The sequence below is a fragment of the Balaenoptera ricei genome, chromosome 7, assembly GCF_028023285.1.
Source record: "Balaenoptera ricei isolate mBalRic1 chromosome 7, mBalRic1.hap2, whole genome shotgun sequence".
In the NCBI taxonomy this organism is placed as follows: Eukaryota; Metazoa; Chordata; class Mammalia; order Artiodactyla; family Balaenopteridae; genus Balaenoptera; species Balaenoptera ricei.
Window position 1 is genome coordinate 82,868,827 of NC_082645.1, and position 24,535 is coordinate 82,893,361.

The 24,535-nt window shown below is 36.1% G+C and overlaps 1 protein-coding gene across 1 annotated transcript in view; it reads left to right on the forward strand.

The window, feature by feature from the left end:
- CCDC150 (coiled-coil domain containing 150) overlaps window positions 1-24,535 on the forward strand; it is a 117,133-nt gene that overhangs the window by 45,863 nt on the left and 46,735 nt on the right. The window contains exon 14 of the mRNA XM_059927316.1: window positions 11,683-11,766. Within this exon, the coding sequence (XP_059783299.1) occupies window positions 11,683-11,766 (84 nt within the window). The remainder of the gene's footprint in view (window positions 1-11,682; window positions 11,767-24,535) is intronic.

The window sequence follows — 24,535 nt, forward strand, 5'->3', positions numbered from 1 at the left end:
TCTCTTTAGGTAGGTTCTAGTGTTTTATTGTCTATGGTTGTTCAGCAGTTAGTTGTGATTTTGGTGTTTTTGTATGAAGGAGTGAGCTCATGTCCTTCTACTCCCCCATCTTGCAACTGTCATCCTGCACCCATTTTTTATTCTAAAATTTTTATAGTTTTACAGATTACATTTTGGTCTTTGATCCATTTTGTGTTAAATTTTATATATGGTATGAGGTAGAGGTTTAACTTCATTATTTTTCCTGTGGATATCCAGTTATCCTAGGACAATTTGTTGGAATACTGTTCTTTCTATTGAATAATCTTGGCTCCCTTGTCAAAATCTAGTTAACCATAGATGCATGGGCTTATTTCTGGACTCTGAATTCCATTGCATTGATATATATGACTGTACGTACACCAGTACCACATGGTCTTGATTACTGTAGCTTTGTAATAAGTTTTAAAATTGAGACGTGTGAGTCCTCCAACTTTATTTTTTTTGAGATTTTTCTGGCTATTCTGGATCCTTGCATTTCTATTTGAATTTCAGGATCAGATTTTCCATTTCTGTAAAAAAAAGAGGAGCTGGAGTTTTGATAGGGTTTGTATTGATCCTGTAGATCAATTTGGAGGTATTGTGATCTTAACAATAGAGTATATATTTTCTCTGTATAAGATTGTGCCATCTGCAAATGGAGATAGTTTTATTTTTTCCTTTCCAATTTGTTACCTTTTGTTTCTTTTTCTTGTGTGATTGCTTTGGCTAGAACCTCCAGCCATGAGAGGTTGAATAGAAGCGATGAGAGCAGACATCCTTGTTTTGTTCCTGAGTTTAGAGGGATAGCTTTCAGTTTGTCACCATTAAGCATGATGTTAGCTGTGTGCTTTTCCTAAATGCCCATGATGAGGATGAGGAAATTCCCTTCTATTCCTAGTTTGTTGAGAATTTTTATCATGAAAATATGTTGAACTTGGTCAGTTGCTTTTTCTATATCTATTGGAATAATCTTGTGGATTTTGGCCTTTATTCTATTACTAAGGTGTATTACATTGATTGATTTCAAATGTTGAACCAAGTTTTCCTTTGGGGGATAAATTTCACTTGATCATGGTGTATAATCCTTTTCATATGTTGTTTGATTTGGCTTGCTATTATTTTGTTGAGGATTTAAACATCTATATTAATAAGGGTTATCCCATAGTTTTTTGTTTTTTTTTTCTTGTGACATCTTTGGTTTTGGTATCAAGGTATTCAATAATATTGGCCTCTTAAAATGATTTGATAGTGTTCCCTCTCCTATTTTGAGAAGACTTTGCGAGGGATTGGTGTTAATTCTTTCAATGTTTTGTAGAATTCAACAGTGAAGCCATCTAGTTCTAGGTTTTTCTTTGTGGGGAGTGTTTTGTTTTGTTTTTAATTATTATTATTATTGATCCAGTCTCTTTATTTGTTATAGTTCAATTCATATTTCTACATTTTTTTTTTGAGTTTCAGTCATTTGGGTCTTTCTAGGAATTTGTCCATTTCATCTAGGCTATGTAATTTATTGGCATACAGTTGTTCATAGTAGCCCCTTTTTTATTTCTGGAAGTTCAATATAATGTCTCTTCTTTCTAATTTTAGCAATTTGTGTATTCTTTTTTTTTTTTTTTTCTTGGTTAATACCACTAGTGGTTTGTCAATTTTGTTGATCTTGTCAAAGAACCAACTTCTGGTTTTACTTATTTTCTCTGTTGTTTTTGTAGCCTCTGTTTTATTTCTGCTATAATCCTTATTATTTTCTTCCTTTTGCTTGCTTTGAGTTTAATTTGCTCTTCTTTTTCTAGGTTCTTAAGATGGATGCTTAGGTTATTGATATGAGATATTTCTTTTTTATTAAATATAAGTTTATACAGCTACAGATTTCCCTCTAAGCACCACTTTAGCTGCATACCATACATTTTGCTTATCATGTTATATTTTCATTTTCATTCATCTCAAAATATTAATTTCCTTTGTAATTTCCTCTTTGACCCATTGGTTATTTGGAAATATGTTGTTGAATTTCCCCATATATGTGAATTTTCCAAATTTCCTTCTTTTATTCATGTAATTTTATTTCATTGTTGTTGGAGAACATACTTTATATGATTTCAGTCCTTTCAAATTTATTGAGAGTTGTTTTATGGTTTAACATGTGGTATATCCTAGAGCATGCTTCATGTGCACTTGAGAAAAATGTGTATTCTATTATTGTTTGGAGGAGTGTTCTAAAGATGTCTGTTAGGTCCAGTTGCTTTATAGTGTTGTTCAAGTCATCACTTGTTTCTTCATTGATCATCTAACTGTTCCACCTATTATTGAAAGAGGGATATTGAAGTCTTAGAATGTTAGTGTTGAATTGTTATTTCTCCCTTCAATTCTGTCAGTTTTTGTTGTATTGTTTTTGCTTCATTGGGGTTGTGTTGTTAGATGCAAATGCATTTATAAATGTTATCTTCTTAATGGGTTGATCCTTTTTTCAATATATAATGTACTTCTTTATCTCACAGATTTTTGTCTTAATATCTACTTTGTCTCATGTTAGTGTAGCCACTCCAGCTCTTTTCAGATTACTGTTTACATCATATATCTTTTTCCATCCTTTTATTTTCAACCCATTTGTGTCTTTGGATCTAAAGTGTGTCTCTTATAAACAGCATACAGTTGGGTCTTTTAAAAAACTTATTCTGCCTGTCTCTGCTTCTTAGTTAGAGTGTTTAATCCATTAATATTTAACATAATTACCCATAAGGTAGGATTTACATCTGCCACTTTACTATTTTTTTATATGTTTTATGTGATTTTTGTTCCTCTCTTTCTCCAGTACTGCCTTCCTTTGTGTTAAGTAGATATTTCTGGTGCACTATTTTAATTCCCTTAACCTTTCTTTTACTATATATTTTTGATTTATAGATAACAAAGAGAGTTACAAACAAAAACTACATATTTATATGTCTTCTACATGTACCTATGTTGCTACATTTTCTGGTACCCTTTATTTCTTTATGTGGATTCCAGTTATTATCTAATCCCCTTTTATTTCAGTCTGAAGAGCTCCCTTTAGCATTTCTTACAGGGCATTATTTTCTAGCCTCACAGTCTAGACCCCACCAAAGGGTGGACACTGGTAAATTATCCCACACAATTTAAATTGGGATTAGAGAGAATTGACATCTTAACAATATTGTATATTCCTAATACAGGGACACAGTATGTCTCTCCATTTTATTTAGGCTTTTGATTTATCTTGTCAGCATACTGTAATTTTCAGCATGTCAAATATTGGACATATTTTTTCTTAGATTTGTACCTAAGAATTTCATGGATTTTGGAACTGTTATAAATGGAACTTTTAAGAAATACCAATTTCCAATTGTTTGTTGCTAATATATAGAAATACAATTGATTTGACCTTGTATCCTTCAACCTTACTAAACTCACTTATTCTAGCATTTCTTTTGTAGATTCTTTGGGATTTCCTATGTAGACTATCATGTCTGTTGTAAGTAGAGACAGTTTTATTTCTCCCTTTCCAATTTCTATGCTTTTTATTACTTTTTCTTACCTTGTTGCACCAGCTAAGGCCTCCTGTATGATACTGAATAGGAATGGCAAGAGCAGATATCCTTGCCTTTTTCCCAGTCTTAGGGGAAAACATTCAGTCTTCCACCAATACTGATATTAGTTGTAAGTTTTTACAGACATAGTTTATCACATAGAGATGGTTCCCTTTCATTTCTAGGTTACTGGATTTTTATCATAAATTAATGTGAATTTTGTGCAATGCTTTTTCTGTGTCTATTCAGATGGTCATATGGTTTTTCTTCTATAGTCTATTGATGTGGTGAATTATAGTAATTAATTTTGAATGTTGAACAAGGCTTGTATTACCAGAATAAACTACACTTAGTCCTGATTTGTTATCCTTTTATATATTGCTGGATTCATTTTGCTAATATTTTTTGGAGTATTTTTGCATCTATATTTATATGCTTGAGTTAATATATAAATAAGTATCAAGTACCAGAAGGACTTTCACTTCTAGTAAATGTACACTATGCATTTTGTAATAACTCTCCTGCTAAAGACAACTAAAAAGCAGGGAAACATGTTCATAAGATACCATTTATTTTACAGTTAAAAATGTCATTTTAAAAACAAGATAATATTTTTGGATCTGGCATAGATTTCTTTTCTCTATTTTTTCTAAAGGTAGACATAAATGCATTAACCCGCAACCTGCAGACTCTAGAGGAAAAGAATAAGCAACTGGCAGATCAAATTGCTTCCCTAGAACTTGAGCAAGCAACTTCTGATTACCATTGGGGGTATAAAAAGGTCAGTCTAAAGTAGCAATTAATGACTATGAGTTTTAAAAAACAATCAGAAATCAGGAGATGGGTTTCCTTCATTTTTTTTTTTTTTTTTTGATAATTATCACAAGTCTGAATAATGCAGGCTAAATATGTCAGAGAGCCCTACGGTATTCAGACAATAGAGGATTTAGGAAAACAAGAGTTTAAGACAGCCTTTAAATGTCTGCCTACACAGATGATCTATAATGCTGAAAAGCACCAGTATTTCTAACGTTTTAAAATATTTTCTTTTCCATAAATTGTGAGGAACAAACTTGTATTTTTTTTCTCTTTCTGACAGTTCCATCCATTAGGAAATCAGTAGTAAGTTCGATTTCTAAAAGCTATTTGACAAGGTCAATCCATTACAAATAAATGGTAGAATTCTTAAAACATCTCCAGGTGAAAGAGATTTAAAGAGATGATTGTTATGTTAAACAGCTAATAAGTTTTCCATGTGCTTCTGAATGCTTGAGAAAGAATTAGCCATTGCTTCTATAACATGCAAATCATCTTTCAAAATTCCAAAGAAGGCCCTGATGTGAAGTCTGCCTTAATCTGAACTAAATTCTTTCAAACTCTGTCATAAGCTGCTCATTACTTCAACTATAAAAAATTACAGAGACTAAATCTAAATCCTGGGACTTCCCTGGTGGTGCAGTGGTTAAGAATCCACCTGCCAATGCAGGAGACACGGGTTTGAGCCCTGGTCCAGGAAGATCCCACATGCCACGGAGCAACTAAGCCCGTGCGCCACAACTACTGAGCCTGCGCTCTAGAGCCCGTGAGCCACAACTACTGAGCCCTCGTGCCACAACTACTGAAGCCCGCATGCCTAGAGCCTGTGCTCTGCAACAAAGAGAAGCCACTGCAATGAGAAGCCCATGCACCCCAATGAAGAGTAGCCCCCGCTCACTGCAACTAGAGAAAGCCTGTGCGCAGCAACGAAGACCCTATACAGCCAAAAATTGGTAAATAAATAAAATTTAAAAATATATGTATAGGGGCTTCCCTGGTGGTGCAGTGGTTGAGAGTCTGCCTGCCGATGCAGGGGACATGGGTTCGAGCCCTGGTCTGGGAAGATCCCACATGCCACGGAGCAACTAGGCCCGTGAGCCACAACTACTGAGCCTGCGCGTCTGGAGCCTGTGCTCTGCAACAAGAGAGGCCACGATAGTGAGAGGCCCGCGCACAGCGATGAAGAGTGGCCCCCGCTTGCCACAACTAGAGAAAGCCCTAGCACAGAAACGAAGACCCAACATAGCAATCAATCAATCAATTAAAAAATCTTTAAAAAAAAAAAAATATATATATGTATAAATCCTCTTACATTTTCATGGCTTTAGAGCCAGACTATCTATGTTTCAGTTTTGGCTGTTACCTTGGGTGTGATCCTTAACCTCTCGGAGCCTGAGTTTCTTAATCTGTCAAAATGGGGATAATCATACTATTATTAGGAGGTTGTTGAGGTTAAGTAAGTTAATACATGTAAAGCATGTAGAGCATTGCTAACATTTATTGAATTCTTAGTATCTCAACTGTCTCAGAAGAAAGCCTGTAAGTTCCTATCAAAGCAACAAGATGCATTAGCTCTAATTCCTGGTACTGTCTCAAACCACGCCTCCCTCCCCCGAGATTAAAGATTCATCCATGTCCTTTCCTGTTGGCCAGGCCTCAGCTGGGCTTATCCACCCACCTGGTTTGGGTCTCTCTGGAAGACCATATCTCAGTCTGCGCGATTCTTTCGTGCCTCTACTGCCAGTGAGCAGGCCTCTGGCCTTATCCTATTAGCGACTTTGACGGGTCTTGCAAGTGATTTGGTCAATGTTGATTCTTGCCTGCCCACAGCACCTCTTGATTAAGGTCTCCCAGTGATATCCCATACCTCAATTCCAGCTTATATGTCTATGCATAGAATCTTCTCTGACCAAGCCTGCCTGGAAGTGCTTCACTTGGCTGTATGAGTCTTGAGGAAAGAGGCTAAGAACTTTTTTTTTTTTCAATCCGAGCAATGTCATTAAACCTATTGCCATTCAATCCCGGCAGTATATTTTTGTTCTTTGAGAATTAACACTTAAAATTCTCAATAAAAACTACCCTCTAGTATAACCTCTTACTGATTTTTAGAGATATACATATGAATGTGTGTTGTGTATGCCACACCACAGATTTAAATTCAGACCTGGTTACAATACTTGGCTCCATTTACTGTGTGACCTGGGCAAGTTCTTAACCTCTATGGCCTTCAGCACCAAGGGGATCTCCCCTAACTGTGGGGTTCCCACAGCCTACTGTGCATACCCATATCAAAATAGTTACTACATAAGTTAGAAATTGACCTGCTTATGCATCTGCCTTCACTCTCTTCTAATGCAAGAAGAGTAGTTACTCATCTGTATACTCCCTTGCCTACCATAGCGCCTAATACATAATAGGTGTTTAAGAAACGTCGATTGGGTAGAGCACAAAGAGGGTCATGTCTGTCTTACCAGGCTGTGAGGATTAAATGTCATACTGTGAGTAAAGTGCCCCTCACAGGGCCAACATATACAGTATACTTGTATAAATATCATTTCTTCTTTTTCTCACACTTCCTAATTTTAGGTTTATGTTTGCCATTTCAGCCTTTAATGACTAATTTTTAAAATTTTTTATTGAAGTATAGTTGATTTACAATGTTGTGTTAATTTCTGCTGTACAGCAAAGTGATTCGGTTATACTTTTATATTTTTAAATATTCTTTTCCATTGTGGTTTATCACAAGATATTGAATATAGTTCCCTGTGCTATACAGTAGGACCTTGTTGTTTATATATTCTGTATATAATAGTTTTCATCTGCTAACCCCAAACTCCCACTCCATCCCTCCCCCATTCTCCCCTCCCCCTTGGCAACCACAAGTCTGTTTGCTACGAATGATGGTGTAATTTAAGTCCGTTACCACAGGCAGTCATGCAGGGAAACACAATGAGAAAAGATCCAAATGTGAGAAGGTTACTATTCCTGGGTTCAAGTTAAATGACTATTTGCCCCACTTCTCATTTGTATTTTAAACATACATTTTCAAATGGTAGCACCAGACAGAAATAGAATTAGTTGCACACACAACTAGGATTATAATGACTTGAAATTAAACAATGTATTAAATGTAGTATTTCTTAAAACTAGGATGACATTCAGTGAGTGTATACTTGTGAGGGTGACAGAGTTGGTTCCATTTGCGGGGGCCCATGTCATACTGGTTGTTAAACATTTTGAATAAAATTCCTACTTAAGAATCTACTTATAAAACAGCTTTACCAAGATGCTACTATCTCTTGGTTTTATGTATCCTTCTAACAGCTTCCGCTAAATTTTAGAGCTTACCCAGATTTTTAAAATTATTTTAGAAATCACTTTGTGGCTTACTGTTGATCCTTGTCAGCCTGCCTTTCATATCTTAAGATAATTCTTTCTGTGTTAGCTTCCTGCTTTTCCAAGGAGTGATGTTTTAGTGCTTGAGTTAAAATGTATATTCTAACGATTAGCATTTTTCTTTGTATGCTGTTTCTCAGGTGATTCTCCAGTTTCTGTTTTGCTCTGTATATTAATAATCTTTATAGTATATTGCCAAGATTATTTAAGCAAAGGTTGCATTGAGTTCTGCATTCCACAACTCAGAATCTGAGATATTCACTCATTTAAGTGGTCTCTCTCTAATTTCTGGTGTTCCATCAATTTTCTTAAGTACAGGGCCTATTTAAATAATCTGAAAACAGTAATTTAAGTTACTGCCTTAACATCTACTTTCCTTTAGCAACTGGAACAATTTATTTTTGTTTGTCATAAATTTAAATAAGTGACTATGTCAAACAGTATCACATTTTGATTTTTCTTAGTTTTCACTTATCAGTGCATTAGTGTTCTCTTTGGTGGCAAAAAGGGGAAATTATTTTAAAAGTGTATTTGAAAGAGTAATAGAATTCTTTATGCCTTTGCCTAAAAGAGGGAATTTTATTGAGGAAAAAAGTGCCATTATTTTAAAAATTCTTGGACACATTTTATAAGAGACCCAGACTATCCAAGTTATTTAAAAAAATAAAAAGCCTTCCACATTCCAAGAAGGCAAGCAAAGTTATTTTTGAGTGTTTTTATTTGTAATAGCTAGCATATTTTTGGTTAAATCTAGCTCTTGACTTTTTATAAGCTAACCTACATTTTGCAACACATTGGGCACCTTGATTTATAGGACTTGGAACTGAATTTTAAGTTTTAAATAATTCAGCTTTTACGGTTATGGTGTAGCTTTGTTTTTGTAGCATTATTGGCCATCCTTGTGATACATTTTCTGCTGAAGGCTTGATCAAAACATAATCCCAAATGTTGCATTCATGGGATGATTTTACATCATAGTTTCCAAAATGAAAAATATTGTGGTAAAGGAGGACGGTATGTCTTCCACAGACAGAAAATTAATTGATGACTAATGTTATGATAATATATTATTACTAGCCTCCTATTTATTGACAGCAGTCTACATTTTCCTTAGGTTATTTTGAAACCAATACTTTATTGGTCTGAATGCTTTAAAAAAATATTTTCCTTTGCTTTAGTGGGAGCAACACACGATTGAAAGTGAATGGACCTAGAGTCTATCGTACAGAGTGAAGTAAGTCAGGAAGAGAAAGACAAATACCATATGCTAACACATATATGTGGAATCTTAAAAAAAAAAAAATGGTACTGATGAACCTAGTTGCAAGACAGGAATAAAGATGTAGACATAGAGGGACTTCCCCGGTGGCTCAGTGGTTGAGAATCTGCCTGCCAACGTGGGGGACACAGGTTTGAGCTCTGGTCCAGGAAGGTGCCACATGCCGTGGAGCAGCTGGACCCTGTTCTGGAGCCTGCAGGCCACAGCTGCTGAGGCCCGCGTGCCTGGAGCCTGTGCTCCGCAACGGGAGAGGCCACCACAATGAGAGGCCCACGCACCGCAACGAAGAGTGGCCCCCACTCAGCGCAACTAGAGAAAGCCCGCGCGCAGCAATGAAGACCAGACACAGCCAAAATAAATAAATTAGTTCCATTTAAAAAAAAATGCAGACATAGAGAATGGACTTGAGGACACAGGGTGGGAGGGGGAAGCTGGGGCAAAGTGAGAGTAGCATCGACATATATACACTACCAAATGTAAAATAGTTAGCTAGTGGGAAACAGCAGCATGGCACAGGAAGATCAGCTTGGTGGTTTGTGACCACCTAGAGGGGTGGGATAGGGAGGGTGGGAGGGAGGGAGATGCAAGAGGGAGGGGATATGGGGACATATGTATGCATATGGCTGATTCAGTTTGTTGTACAACAGAAACTAACAGTATTGTGAAACAATTATACTCCAATAAAGATCTATTTAAAAAAATTTTTTTTAAAAAGTGAAACTTTAAAAAACAAAGTATGAATATGTATAAGTAGGTATGAAATAAATATTGATCTGATAGGACAAATGCCTAGATAGCCATAATAGTTAATTACCCACCAATCTAATATTGGGTATAAATTTTTATATTGAATATGCATAATTTTACAGTAGGACTAATCACTACTTACAATTTTTCCATAGGTTTTTATCAAGTCTAGAATGTCTAAAATGGCTTAATTCTTCTAGCCAAGACAACTACCAAGGAGAAAACAATGCTCCAGATTAATGTGACCTCTTAACAGAATATATGCTATCATGAAAATATTTTGAACAGGGGAAGAAATGAGTTACATGTTATACAGTAATCTAGTTTGGAATGTGTTTTTACTTTTATTTGGAAAATATTCACAATATTTAAAATGAAATAAAGTGCACTACAAAGAGACGAGTAAAGAATAGCTGTAACAATGTTGGAGATAGTGAGGAATGTCTCTTGTGTAAATTAATATCCCAACATATATGGTTTCATCTTTACAGACTAGCCTAAAGTTGAATATAAAACAAAAATCTAAATTCTTTGGCTTTAAATGCTGAAAAGGTCCTTTTGTTCTATTATTCACAGATTAAGCAAATGTAAACCAGAAATAGTGATTATGTCAACATAGGATATTTACCAACATTATTAAGACTTTGAACTTAAAATTTACTGGAAATGACCCATAGTGCAGCTGGTTGGCCTACGTGATTAAGAATTTGTGTTCTTAGTCACATTTGCTTGTGTGTGTATTATTCCTACAATGGACTTATGAAGATGATTTTGACATATGGCAAATATCAGTATTTCCTGTTATTAAGATGTAACACTGAAATTGATTATGGAAGGTGAAAATTTCTATATTCAGTCACTAATAGTGTTCCTGAAGTACCAGTAAGGTTCAAAATTTAGTCAAGAGAAAACTATTTTATAGTTATTTCCTCTGACAAAGTCTGAGGGAAAAAAAATAACTCATTATTAAAGGCTGTTTGAATGATTAAATATGTAATTTCATGAAATATAGAGACTTCAGTAATGTTTGTCCTAGATAACATTGTGTTGAGTACTTGATCAATGTTGGAGTTTCCGACAAACATTTCTTTTGTGTTTTTTTTTTCAGTTTTTTTTTTCTTTTTTTACTGTCTTTTACTATGGTAACTGAAGTATCTGCTATTGACCAAATGGTTGTGATCATTTGTAGCTCCCATTGTCTTAAATAACTACAATCATCCCTCAGTATCAGTGGGGGATAGGTTCCAGGACCCCCCAGATACCAAAGTCTGTGGATGCTCAAGTCCCTTATATAAAATGGTGTGATATTTGCATATAATCTATGCACATCCTTCCATATACTTTAAATCATCTCTAGATTACTTATAATACCTAACACAATGTAATGCTATTTAAATAGTTGTCAGTTGCCCGTGTGTGGCAAATTCAAGTTTTGCTTTTTGGAACTTACTGGAAATTTATTTTTCCTGAATATTTTTGATCCACAGTTGGTTTAACCAGTGGATGTGGAACCTGTGGATACAGAGGGCCGACTGCATATAATCCTCAAACTGCATATCTGCAACCACTGATAAAACCACCCCACATCTGGGTTAGGTTGCAGCTACAAAGGAATACTTGACATAACAAAAACAGAATTAGGAAACAAAGAACAACTGTGAGTCCTAAGGCACTCATATTTTCATTAGCAGTCTCTCTACATGTTTCATATTACACTATGATCAGCTGTCTAAAGACAGACTAAGAGGTAGCAGTAGCAAATAAATATGAATCCTGGATGCATTACTTTAGAAATAGTAAGGATATAAATACTTGTTTAAGAAAGAAAATGATTATTCATTCTATGCCTAGAGGTACTGATACGTGTGTTTGCTTTATCAGCTTGCCCAACAGCAGGTGGAAAATGTCTTGGGAAAAATTACTGAGAGTAAAAATAAACTGGCCTATGAAAAGGGAAGACTACAGGTATGAGATTTCATTTTTTGATTTTTGTTTTCTAATTTTTTAATGCCAGTTGTCAAGCTAAATTTTGCTGGATTTTGAGAGGACTTAGCTCTGTCATTTACTAATTCTATAACTTTGGACAAGTTTTTAAGCCTCCCTAAGTTTGGTCCCTCATTCAAATCCAGGTGACTCCTATTTACACACCTATAATATAATACTGAAACCTAAAATTGTGAAGCCAAGGCTCATTCTGTGACAGTATAAACTTTATTATAATTATTTTATGCATGGTCATTTGCTGCCAATGTAAAAAGCCTATGTGAAAGCCTATGTTCTCTCTCTCTTTATTGAACTATAGTTGATTTACGGTATTACATTAGTTTCAGGTGTACAACAGAGTGACTCAATACTTTTATAGATCATATTCCATTTAAAGTTATTATAAAATATTGGCTATATTCCCTGTACTGAACAATCAGTCCTTGTAGCTTGTTTATTTTATACATAGTAGTTTATACCTCTTAATCCCCTACCCCTGTTTTGCCCCTCCCACTTTCCTTCCCCCAACTGATAACCAATAGTTTATTCTCTATTTCTGTGGGTCTGTCTCTGTTTTGTTATTTTCACTGCTTTGTTTTATTCTTTAGATTCCACATATAAGTGCTAACATATAATATTTGTCTTTCTTTGTCTGACTTACTTCACTAAGTACAACACCTTTCACGTCCGTCCATGTTATTGCAAATGGCAAGATTTCATTCCTTTTTGTGGCTGAGTAATATTCTCTCTCTATGTATATATATGTGTGTGTGTATATATACATACACACATATATATATGTATATATATATAGAGAGAGAGAGAGAGAGAATATATATATATATATTCTCACATCTTCTTTATCCAGTCATCTGTTGATATACCCTTAGGTTGATTCCATATCTTGGCTATTGTAAATAATGCTGCTATGAATGTTGGGGTTTTTTTTTCCCCTAAAATAATGGGTTTATTGAGATATAATTCACATTTAAAGTGTACAATTTAGTGGTTTATAGTACATTCACAAAGTTGTGGAATCATTACCACTGTCTAATTCCAGCACATTTTCATCGTGTCAAAAAGAAACCCTATACCCACTAGCAGTCATTCCCCATTCTCCCCTTCCCCTAGCCTCTGGGAACCACTAATTTACTCTCTGTCTCTGTAGATTTTCCTATTCGGGACCATGTTTAACTTTTTGAACTGTAAAAAAGAATTTTTTTTTTTTACCACCACGCCTGCCCACTGCTTTCCCCCCTTGGTGTCCATACGTTTGTTCTCTACATCTGTGTCTCTGTTTCTGCCCTGCAAACCGGTTCATCTGTACCATTTTTCTAGGTTCCACATATATGTGTTAATATACGGTATTTGCTTTTCTTTCTGACTTACTTCACTCTGTATGACCGTCTCCAAGTCCCTCCACGTCTCTACAAATGACCCAGTTTCGTTCCTTTTTATGGCTGAGTAATATTCCATTGTATATATGTACCACGTCTTTATCCATTTGTCTGTTGATGGGCATTTAGGTTGCTTCCATGACCTGGCTGTTGTAAATAGTGCTGCAGTGAACATTGGGGTGCATGTGTCTTTTTGAATTATGGTTTTCTCTGGGTATACGCCCAGTAGTGGGATTGCTGGATCATATGATAATTCTATTTTTAGTTTTTTAAGGAACCTCCATACTCTTCTCCATAGTGGCTGTATTAATTTACATTCCCACCAACAGTGCAAGAGGGTTCCCTTTTCTCCACACCCTCTCCAACATTTGTTGTTTGTAGATTTCCTGATGATGCCCATTCTAACTGGTGTGAGGTGATACCTCATTGTAGTTTTGATTTGCATTTCTCTAATAATTAGTGATGTTGAGCACCTTTTCATGTGCTTCTTGGCCATCTGTATGTCTTCTTTGGAGAAATGTCTATTTAGGTCTTCTGCCCATTTTTGGATTGGGTTGTTTGTTTTTTTAATATTGAGCTGCATGAGCTGTTTATATATTTTGGAGGTTAATCCTTTGTCCGTTGATTCGTTCTCCCATTTTGAGGGTTGTCTTTTGGTCTTGTTTATGGTTTCCTTTGCTGTGCAAAAGCTTTGAAGTTTCATTAGGTCCCATTTGTTTATTTTTGTTTTTATTTCCATTACTCTAGGAGATGGATCAAAAAAGATCTTGCTGTGATTTATGTCAGAGTGTTCTTCCTATGTTTTCCTCTTAGAGTTTTATACTGTCTGGTCTTACATTTAGGTCTCTAATCCATTTTGAGTTTATTTTTCTGTATGGTGTTAGGGAGTGTTCTAAGTTCATTCTTTTACATGTAGCTGTCCAGTTTTACCAGCAGCACTAATTGAAGAGACTGTCTTTTCTCCATTGTATATCCATGCCTCCTTTGTGATAGATTAGTTGACCATAGGTGCATGGGTTTATCTCTGGGCTTCCTATCTTGTTCCATTGATCCATATTTCTGTTTCTGTGCCAGTACCATATTGTCTTGATTACTGTAGTTTTGTAGTATAGTCTGAAGTCAGGGAGTCTGATTCCTCCAGCTCCGTTTTTTTCCCTCAAGACTGCTTTGGCTATTCAGGGTCTTTTGTGTCTCCATACAAATTTTAAGATTTTTTGTTCTAGTTCTGTAAAAAATGCCATTGGTAATTTGATAGGGATTGCATTGAATCTGTAGATTGCTTTGGGTAGTATAGTCATTTTCACAATATTGATTCTTCCAATCCAAGAACATGGTATATCTCTCCATCTGTTGGTATCATCTTTAATTTCTTTCATCAGTGTCTTAATAGTTTTCTGCATACAGGTCTTTTGTCTCCCTAGGTAGGTTTATTCCTAGGTATTTTATTCTTTTTGTTGCAGTGGTAAATGGGAGTGTTTCCTTAATTTCTCTTTCAGATTTTTCATCATTAGTGTATAGGAATGCAAGAGATTTCTGTGCATTAATTTTGTATCCTGCAACTTTACCAAATTCATTGATTAGCTCTAGTAGTTTTCTGGTGGCATCTTTAGGATTCTCTATATATAATATCATGCCATCTGTAAACAGTGACAGTTTTACTTCTTCTTTTCCAATTTGTATTTCTTTTATTTCTTCTCTGATTGCCGTGGCTAGGACTTCCAAAACTATGTTGAATAATAGTGGTGAGAGTGGACATCCTTGTTCCTGATCTTAGAGGAAATGCTTTCAGTTTTTCACCATTGAGAATGATGTTTGCTGTGGGTTTCTCATATATGGCTTTTATTATGTTGAGGTAGGTTCCCTCTATGCCCAGTTTCTGGAGAGTTTTTATCATAAATGGGTGTTGAATTTTGTCAGAAGCTTTTTCTGCATCTATTGAGATGATTATATGGTTTTTATTCTTCAGTTTGTTAATATGGTGTATCACATTGATTGATTTGCGTATATTGAAGAATCCTTGCATCCCTGGGATAAATCCCACTTGATCATGGTGTATGATCCTTTTAATCTGTTGTTGGATTCTGTTTGCTAGTATTTTGTTGAGGATTTTTGCCTCTATATTCATCAGTGATATTGGTCTGTAATTTTCTTTTTTGTAGTATCTTTGTCGGGTTTTGGTATCAGGGTGGCCTCATAGAATGAGTTTGGGAGTGTTCCTTCCTCTGCAATTTTTTGGAAGAGTTTGAGAAGGATGGGCGTTAGCTCTTCTCTACATGTTTGATAGAATTCACCTGTGAAGCCATCTGGTCCTGGACTTTTGTCTGTTTGAAGATTTTTAATCACAGTTTCAATTTCATTACTTGTGATTGGTCTGTTCATATTTTCTATTTCTTCCTGGTTCAGTCTTGGAAGGTTATACCTTTCTAAGAATTTGTCCATTTCTTCCAGGTTGTCCATTTTATGGGCATAGAGTTGCTTGTAGTAGTCTGTTAGGATGCTTTGTATTTCTGCGGTGTCTGTTGTAACTTCTCCTTTTTCATTTCTAATCTTATTGATTTGAGTCCTCTCCCTCCTTTTCTTGATGAGTCTGGCTAATGGTTTATCAATTTTGTTTATCTTCTTAAAGAAACAGGTTTTAGTTTTATTGATCTTTGCTATTGTTTTCTTTGTTTCTATTTCATTTATTTCTGCTCTGATCTTTATGATTTCTTTCCTTCTGCTAACTTTGGGTTTTGTTTGTTCTTCTTTCTCTAGTTCCTTTAGGTGTAAGGTTAGATTGTTTATTTGAGATTTTTCTTGTTTCTTGAGGTAGGCTTGTATAGCTATAAACTTCCCTCTTAGAACTGCTTTTGCCGCATCCCATAGGTTTTGGATCATCGTGTTTTCATTGTCATTTGTCTCTAGGTATTTTTTGATTTCTTCAGTAATCTCTTGGTTATTTAGTACTGTATTTTTTAGCCTCCATGTGTTGGTGTTTTTTATGCATTTTTCCCTGTAATTGATTTCTATTCTCATAGCGTTTTGCTCAGAAAAGATGCTTGATATGATTTCAATTTTCTTAAATTTACTGAGGCGTGATTTGTGAACAAGATGTGATCTATCCTGGAGAATGTTCCGTGCGCACTTGAGAAGAAAGTGTAATCTGCTGTTTTTGGATGGAATGTCCTATAAATATCAATTAAATCTATCTGGTCTATTGTGTCATTTAACGCTTGTGTTTCCTTATTAATTTTCTGTTTGGGTGATCTGTCCATTGGTGTAAGTGAGGTGTTAAAGTCCCCCACTATTATTGAGCATTGGGGTTTTTGAATTATTATTTTCATTTTCTTCAGATATGTACTTGGGAGAAATTGCTGGATCATACGGTAGTTCTATTTTTAGTTTTTTGAGGAACCTCCATACTGTTGTCTGTATGGCTGCAACAATTTACATTCCCACCAACACTGCACTAGGGTTCCGTTTTCTCCACATCCTTGCCAACGTTTGTTATTTGTGGTCTTTTTGATGATAGCCATTCTGACAGGTGTGAGGTGATATCTCATTGTGGTTTTGACTTGCATTTCCCTGATGATAAGCAGTGTTGAGCATCTTTTCATGTGCGTGTTGGCCGTCTGTACATCTTCTTTGAAGAAATGTCTCTTCAGGTTTTCTGACCATTGTTTTAATTGGGGTGTTTGGGTTTTTTTATATTGAGTGGTATGAGCTGTTTATATAGTTTGGTTATTAACCCATTATCAGTCATTCCATTTGCAAACATTTTCTCCCACTCAGTAGGTTGTCTTTTCATTTTGTCAATGGTTTTCTTTGCTGTGCAAAAACTTTTAAGCTTAATTAGGTACCATTTGTTTTATTTTTGCTTTTGTTTCCTTTGCCTTAGGAGACAGAACCAAATAAAGATTGCTACAATGTATGTGAAAGAGTGTTCTGTGTTTTCTTCTAGGAGTTTTGTGGTTTCAGATCTTACATTCAAGTCTTTAATCCATTTCAAGTTAATTTTTGTAAATGGTATAAGTTAGTGGTCCAGTTTCTTTCTTTGGCACGTGGCTATCCAGTTTCCCCAGCACAATTTATTGAAGAGACTACTGTTTTTCCCATTGTATATTCTTGGTTCCTGTGTTGTAAAATAATTGACCATATATGTGTGTTTCGTTCTGGACTCTCTGTTTTGTTCCATTGATCTATGTGTCCCTTTTTATGTCAGTACTATACTATTTTGATTACTGTAGCTTTGTAGTATAGTCTGAAGTCAGGGAGCATATGTTAGCTCCAACTTTGTTAATTTTTCTCAAGATTGCTTTGGCTATTCAGGATCTTTTATGGTTCAATATGAATTTTATGATTATTCTAGTTCTGTGAAAAATGTCATGGGTATTTTGATAGGGATTGCATTAAATCTGTAGATTGCTTTGAGTAGTATGGACATTTTACCAAAATTTCTGTGAACATGGGATATCTTTCCATTTCCTTATATCATCTTTAATTTCCTTCACCATTGTTTTATAGTTTTGGAGAGTATAGGTCTTTCACCTTCTTGGTTAAGATCATTCCTAGGTATTTTATTCTTTTGGTGTGATTTTAAACAGGATTGTTTTGCTCTCTCTTTGTGATTGTTCATCGTAAGAGTATAGAAAAGCAACAGATTTCTGTATATTAATCTTGTATTCTGCAACTTTACTGAATTAATTTATTCTAATAGTTTTTTGGTGGAGACTTTAGGGTTTTATATATAAGTATGTCATCTGCAAATAGTGACAGATTTACCTTTTCCCTTCCAGTTTGATTCCTTTTATTTCTTTTTCTTGTCTGATTCCTGTGGCTAGGACTTCCAATACTGTGTTAAATGTAAATGGCAAGAGTAGGCATCCTTGTCTTGTTTCTGACTTTAGAGGAAAAGCTTTCAGCTTTCCAACATTGAGTATGATGTTAGCTGTGGGTTTGTCATAAATGGCCTTTATTTATGTTGAGATATGTTTCTTCTGTACCAGCTTTGATGAAAGTTTGTATCATGAATGGATGTTGAATTTTTTTTTTAGCATCTTTATTGGAGTATAATTGCTTTACAATGCTGTGTTAGTTTCTGCTTTATAACAAAGTGTATCAGTTATACATATACATATGTTCCCATATCTCTTCCCTCTTGCATCTCCCTCCCTCCCACCCTCCCTATCCCACCCCTCTAGGTGATCACAAAGCACCAAGGTGATATCCCTGTGCTATGCGTCTGCTTCCCACTAGCTATCTATTTTATGTTTGCTAGTGTATATATGTCCATTCCACTCTCTCACTTTGTCACAGCTTACCCTTCCCCCTCCCCATATCCTCAAGTCCATTCTCTAGTAGGTCTGTGTCTTTATTCCCGTCTTACCACTAAGACTTCATGACCTTTTTTTATTTTTTTCCCCTTAGATTCCATATATATGTGTTAGCATACTGTATTTGTTTTTCTCTTTCTGAGTTACTTCACTCTGAATGACAGACTCTAACTCCATCCATCTCACTACAAATAACTCCATTTCGTTTCTTTTTATAGCTGAGTAATATTCCATTGTATATATGTGGCACATCTTCTTTATCCATTCATCCGATGATGGACACTTAGGTTGCTTCCATGTCCTGGCTATTGTAAATAGAGCTGCAATGAACATTGTGGTACATGACTCTTTTTGAATTATGGTTTTCTCTGGGTATATGCCCAGTAGTGGGATTGCTGGGTCGTATGGTAGTTCTATTTTTAGTTTTTTAAGGAACCTCCACACTGTTCTCCATAGTGGCTGTATCAATTTACATTCCCACCAACGGTGCAAGGGGGTCCCTTTTCTCCACACCCTCTCCAGCATTTATTGTTTGTAGATTTTTTGCTGATGGCCATTCTGACTGGTGTGAGATGATATCTCATTGTAGTTTTGATTTGCATTTCTCTAATGATTAATGATGTTGAGCATTCTTTCATGTGTTTGTTGGCAATCTGTATATCTTCTTCGGAGAAATGTCTATTTAGGTCTTCTGCCCATTTTTGGATTGGGTTGTTCGTTTTTTTGTTATTGAGCTGCATGAGCTGCTTGTAAATCTTGGAGATTAATCCTTTGTCAGTTGCTTCATTTGCAAATATTTTCTCCCATTCTGATGGTTGTCTTTTGGTATTGTTTATGGTTTCCTTTGCTGTGCAAAAGCTTTTAAGTTTCATTAGGTCCCATTTGTTTATTTTTGTTTTTATTTCCATTACTGTAGGAGGTGGGTCAAAAAGGATCTTGCTGTGATTTATGTCATAGAGTGTTCTGCCTATGTTTTCCTCTAAGAGTTTGATAGTGTCTGGCCTTACATTTAGGTCTTTAATCCATTTTGAGTTTATTTTTGTGTATGGTGTTAGGGAGTGTTCTAATTTCATACTTTTACATGTACCTGTCCAGTTTTCCCAGCACCACTTATTGAAGAGGCTGTCTTTTGTCCACTGTATATGCTTGCCTCCTTTATCAAAGATAAGGAGACCATATGTGCGTGGGTTTATCTCTGGGCTTTCTATCCTGTTCCATTGATCTATATGTCTGTTTTTGTGCCAGTACCATACTGTCTTGATTACTGTAGCTTTGTAGTATAGTCTGAAGTCCAGGAGCCTGATTCCTCCAGCTCTATTTTTCTTTCTCAAGATTGCTTTGGCTATTCGGGGTCTTTTGTGTTTCCATACAAATTGTGAAATTTTTTGTTCTAGTTCTGTGAAAAATGCCAGTGGTAGTTTGATAGGGATTGCATTGAATCTGTAGATTGCTTTGGGTAGTAGAGTCATTTTCACAATATTGATTCTTCCAATCCAAGAACATTGTCTATCTCTCCATCTATTTGTATCATCTTTAATTTCTTTCATCAGTGTCTTGTAATTTTCTGTATACAGGTCTTTGTCTCCTTAGGTAGGTTTATTCCTAGATATTGTATTGTTTTTGTTGCAATGGTAAATGGGAGTGCTTTCTTAATTTCACTTTCAGATTTTTCATCATTAGTATATAAGAATGCAAGAGATTTCTGTGCATTAATTTTGTATCCTGCTACTTTACCAAATTCATTGATTAGCTCTAGGAGTTTTCTGGTAGCATCTTTAGGATTCTCTATGTATAGTATCATGTCATCTGCAAACAGTGACAGCTTTACTTCTTCTTTTCCGATTTGGATTCCTTTTATTTGTTTTTCTTCTCTGATTGCTGTGGCTAGGACTTCCAAAACTATGTTGAATAATAGCGGTGAGGGTGGGCAGCCTTGTCTTGTTCCTGATCTTAGTGGAAATGGTTTCAAATTTTCGCCATTGAGGGCGATATTGGCTGTGGGTTTGTCATATATGGCCTTTATTATGTTGAGGTAAGTTCCTTCTGTGCCTACATTCTGTAGGGCTTTTATCATAAATGGGTGTTTAATTTTGTCAAAAGCTTTCTCTGCATCTGTTGAGATGATCATATGGTTTTTCTCCTTCAATTTGTTAATATGGTGTATCACGTTGATTGATTTGCGTATATTGAAGAATCCTTGCATTCCTGGAATAAACCCCACTTGATCATGGTGTAGGATCCTTTTAATGTGCTGTTGGATTCTGTTTGCTAGTATTTTGTTGAGGATTTTTACATTATGCTCATCAGCGATATTGGCCTGTAGTTTTCTATCTTTGTGGCATCTTTGTCTGGTTTTGGTATCAGGGTGATGGTGGCCTTGTAGAATGAGTTGGGGAGTGTTCCTCCGTCTGCAATATTTTGAAAGAGTTTGAGAAGGATAGGTGTTAGCTCTTCTCTAAATGTTTCCTAGAATTCGCCTGTGAAGCCATCTGATCCTGGGCTTTCGTTTGTTGGAAGATTTTTAATCACAGTTTCAATTTTAGTGCTTGTGATTGGTCTGTTCATATTTTCTATTTCTTTGTGGTTCAGTCTCGGCAGGTTGTGCATTTCTAAGAATTTGTCCATTTCTTCCAGGTTGTCCATTTTATTGGCATAGAGTTGCTTGTAGTAATCTCTCATGATCGTTTGTATTTCTGCAGTGTCAGTTGTTACTTCTCCTTTTTCATTTCTAATTCTATTGATTTGAGTCTTCTCCCGTTTTTTCTTGATAAGTCTGGCTAATGGTTTATCAGTTTTGTTTATCTTCTCAAAGAACCAGCTTTTAGTTTTATTGATTTTTGCTATTGTTTCCTTCATTTCTTTTTCATTTATTTCTGATCTGATCTTTATGATTTCTTTCCTTCTGCTAACTTTAGGGTTTTTTTGTTCTTCTTTCTCTAATTGGTTTATGTGCAAGGTCAGGTTGTTTATTTGAGATGTTTCTTGTTTCTTGAGGTAGGATTGTATTGCTATAAACTTCCCTCTGAGAACTGCTTTTGCTGCATCCCATAGGTTTTGGGTCGTCATGTCTCCATTGTCATTTGTTTCTAGGTATTTTTTGATTTCCCCTTTGATTTCTTCAGTGATCACTTCGTTATTAAGTAGTGTATTGTGTAGCCTCCATCTGTTTCTGTTTTTTACAGATCTTTTCCTGTAATTGATATATAGTCTCATAGCGTTGTGGTCGGAAAAGATACTTGATACGATTTCAATTTTCTTAAATTTACCAAGGCTTGATTTGTGACCCAAGATATGATGTATCCTGGAGAATGTTCCATGAGCACTTGAGAGAAATGTGTATTCTGTTGTTTTTGGGTGGAATGTCCTATAAATATCAATTAAGTCCATCTTGTTTAATGTATCATTTAAAGCTTGTGTTTCCTTATTTATTTTCATTTTGGATGATCTGTCCATTGGTGAAAGTGGGCTGTTAAAGTCCCCTACTATGATTGTGTTACTGTCAATTTCCTCTTTTATGGTGTTAGTATTTGCCTTATGTATTGAGGTGCTCCTATGTTGGGTGCATAAATATTTACAATTGTTATATCTTCTTCTTGCATTGATCCCTTGATCATTATGTAGTGTTCTTCTTTGTCTCTTGTAATAGTCTTTATTTTAAAGTCTGTTTTGTCTGATAGGAGAACTGCTTCTCCAGCTTTCTTTTGATTTCCATTTGGGTGGAATATCTTTTTCCATCCCTTCACTTTCAGTCTGTATGTGTCCCTAGGTCTGAAGTGGGTCTCTTGTAGAAAGCATATATACGGATCTTGTTTTTGTATCCATTCAGCCAGTCTGTGTCTTTTGGTGGGACCATTTAATCCATTTACATTTAAGGTAATTATTGATATGTATGTTCCTATTCCCATTTTCTTAAATGTTTTGTGTTTGTTATTGTAGGTGTTTTCCTTCTCTTGTGTTTCTTGCCTAGAGAAGTTCCTTTAGCATTTGTTGTAAAGCTGGTTTGGTGATGCTGAACTCTCTCAGCTTTTGCTTGTCTGTAAAGGTTTTAATTTCTCTGTCAAATCTGAATGAGTTCCTTGCTGGGTAGAGTAATCTTGGTTGTAGGTTTTTCTCCTTCGTCACTTTAAATATGTCCTGCCACTCCCTTCTGGCTTGCAGAGTTTCTGCTGAAAGATCAGCTGTTAACCTTATGGGGATTCCCTTGTGTGTTATTTCTTGTTTTTCCCTTGCTGCTTTTAATATGTTTTCTTTGTATTTAATTTTTGATAGTTTGATTAATATGTGTCTTGGTGTGTTTCTCCTTGGATTTATCCTGTATGCGACTCTCTGTGCTTCCAGGACTTGATTAACTATTTCCTTTCCCATATTAGGGAAGTTTTCAACTATAATCTCTTCAAATATTTTCTCAGTCCCTTTGTTTTTCTCTTCTCCTTCTGGGACCCCTATAATTTGAATGTTGGTGCGTTTAATGTTGTCCCAGATGTCTCTGAGACTGTCCTCAGTTCTTTTCATTCTTTTTTCTTTATTCTGCTCTGCAGTAGGTATTTCCACTATTTTATCTTCCAGGTCACTTATCCATTCTTCTGCCTCAGTTATTCTGCTATTGATCCCTTCTAGAGTATTTTTAATTTTATTTATTGTGTTGTTCATTGTTGCTTGTTTACTCTTTAGTTCTTCTAGGTCCTTGTTAAATGTTTCTTGCATTTTGTCTATTCTGTTTCCAAGATTTTGGATCATCTTTACTATCATTGTTCTGAACTCTTTTTCAGGTAAACTGCATATTTCTTCTTCATTTGTTAGGTCTGGTGTGTTTTTACCTTGCTCATTCATCTGCTGTGTGTTTTTTGTCTTCTCATTTTGCTTATCTTACTGTGTTTGGGGTCTCCTTTTCGCAGGCTGCAGGTTCATAGTTCCCGTTGTTTTTGGTGTCTGTCCCCAGTGGCTAAGGTTGGTTTAGTGGGTTGTGTAGGCTTCCTGGTGGAGGGGACTAGTGCCTGTGTTCTGGTGGATGAGGCTGGATCTTGCCTTTCTGGTGGACAGGTCCACATCTGGTGGTGTGTTTTGGGGTGTCTGTGACGTTATTATGATTTTAGGCAGCCTCTCTGCTAATGGATGGGGCTGTGTTCCTGTCTTGCTAGTTGTTTGGCATAGGGTGTCCAGCACTGTAGCTTGCTGGTCGTTGAGTGAAGCTGTGTCTTGATGTTGAGATGGAGATCTCTGGGAGATTTTCGCTGTTTGGTATTATGTGGAGCTGGGAGGTCTCTTGTGGACCAGTGTCCTGACGTTGGCTCTCCCACCTCAGAGGCACGGCCCTGATGCCTGGCTGGAGCACCCAGAGTCTTTCATCCACACGGCTCAGAATAAAAGGGAGAAAAAATAGAAAGAAAGAAAGAGGATAAAATAAAATAAAGTAAGATAAAATATAATAAAGTTATTAAAATAAAAAATAATTATTAAGAAAAAAAAATTTTTTTAAGTAAAAAAAAAAAACGGATGGACAGAACCCTAGGACAAATGGTGAAAGCAAAGCTATACAGACAAAATCTCACACAGAAGCATACACATACACACTTACAAAAAGAGGAAAAGGGGAAAAAATAATATATCTTGCTCCCAAAGTCCACCTCCTTAATTTGGGATGATTCGTTGTCTATTCAGGTATTCCACAGATGCAGGGTGTATCAAGTTGATTGTGGAGATTTAATCTGCTGCTCCTGAGGCTGCTGGGAGAAATTTCCCTTTCTCTTCTTTGTTCGCACAGCTTCTGGGGTTCAGCTTTGGATTTGGACCCGCCTCTGCATGTAGGTCGCCTGAGGGCGTCTCTTCTTCACTCACACAGGACGGGGTTAAACGAGCAGCTGCTGCGGGGGCTCTGGCTCACTCAGTCCGGGGGGAGGGAGGGGTACGGATGTGGGGCGAGCCTTCAGCGGCAGAGGCTGGCGTGACGCTGTAGCAGCCTGAGGTGCACCGTGCGTTCTCCCGGGGAAGTTGTCCCTGGATCATGGGACCCTGGCAGTGGTGGGCTGCACAGTCTCCCGGGAT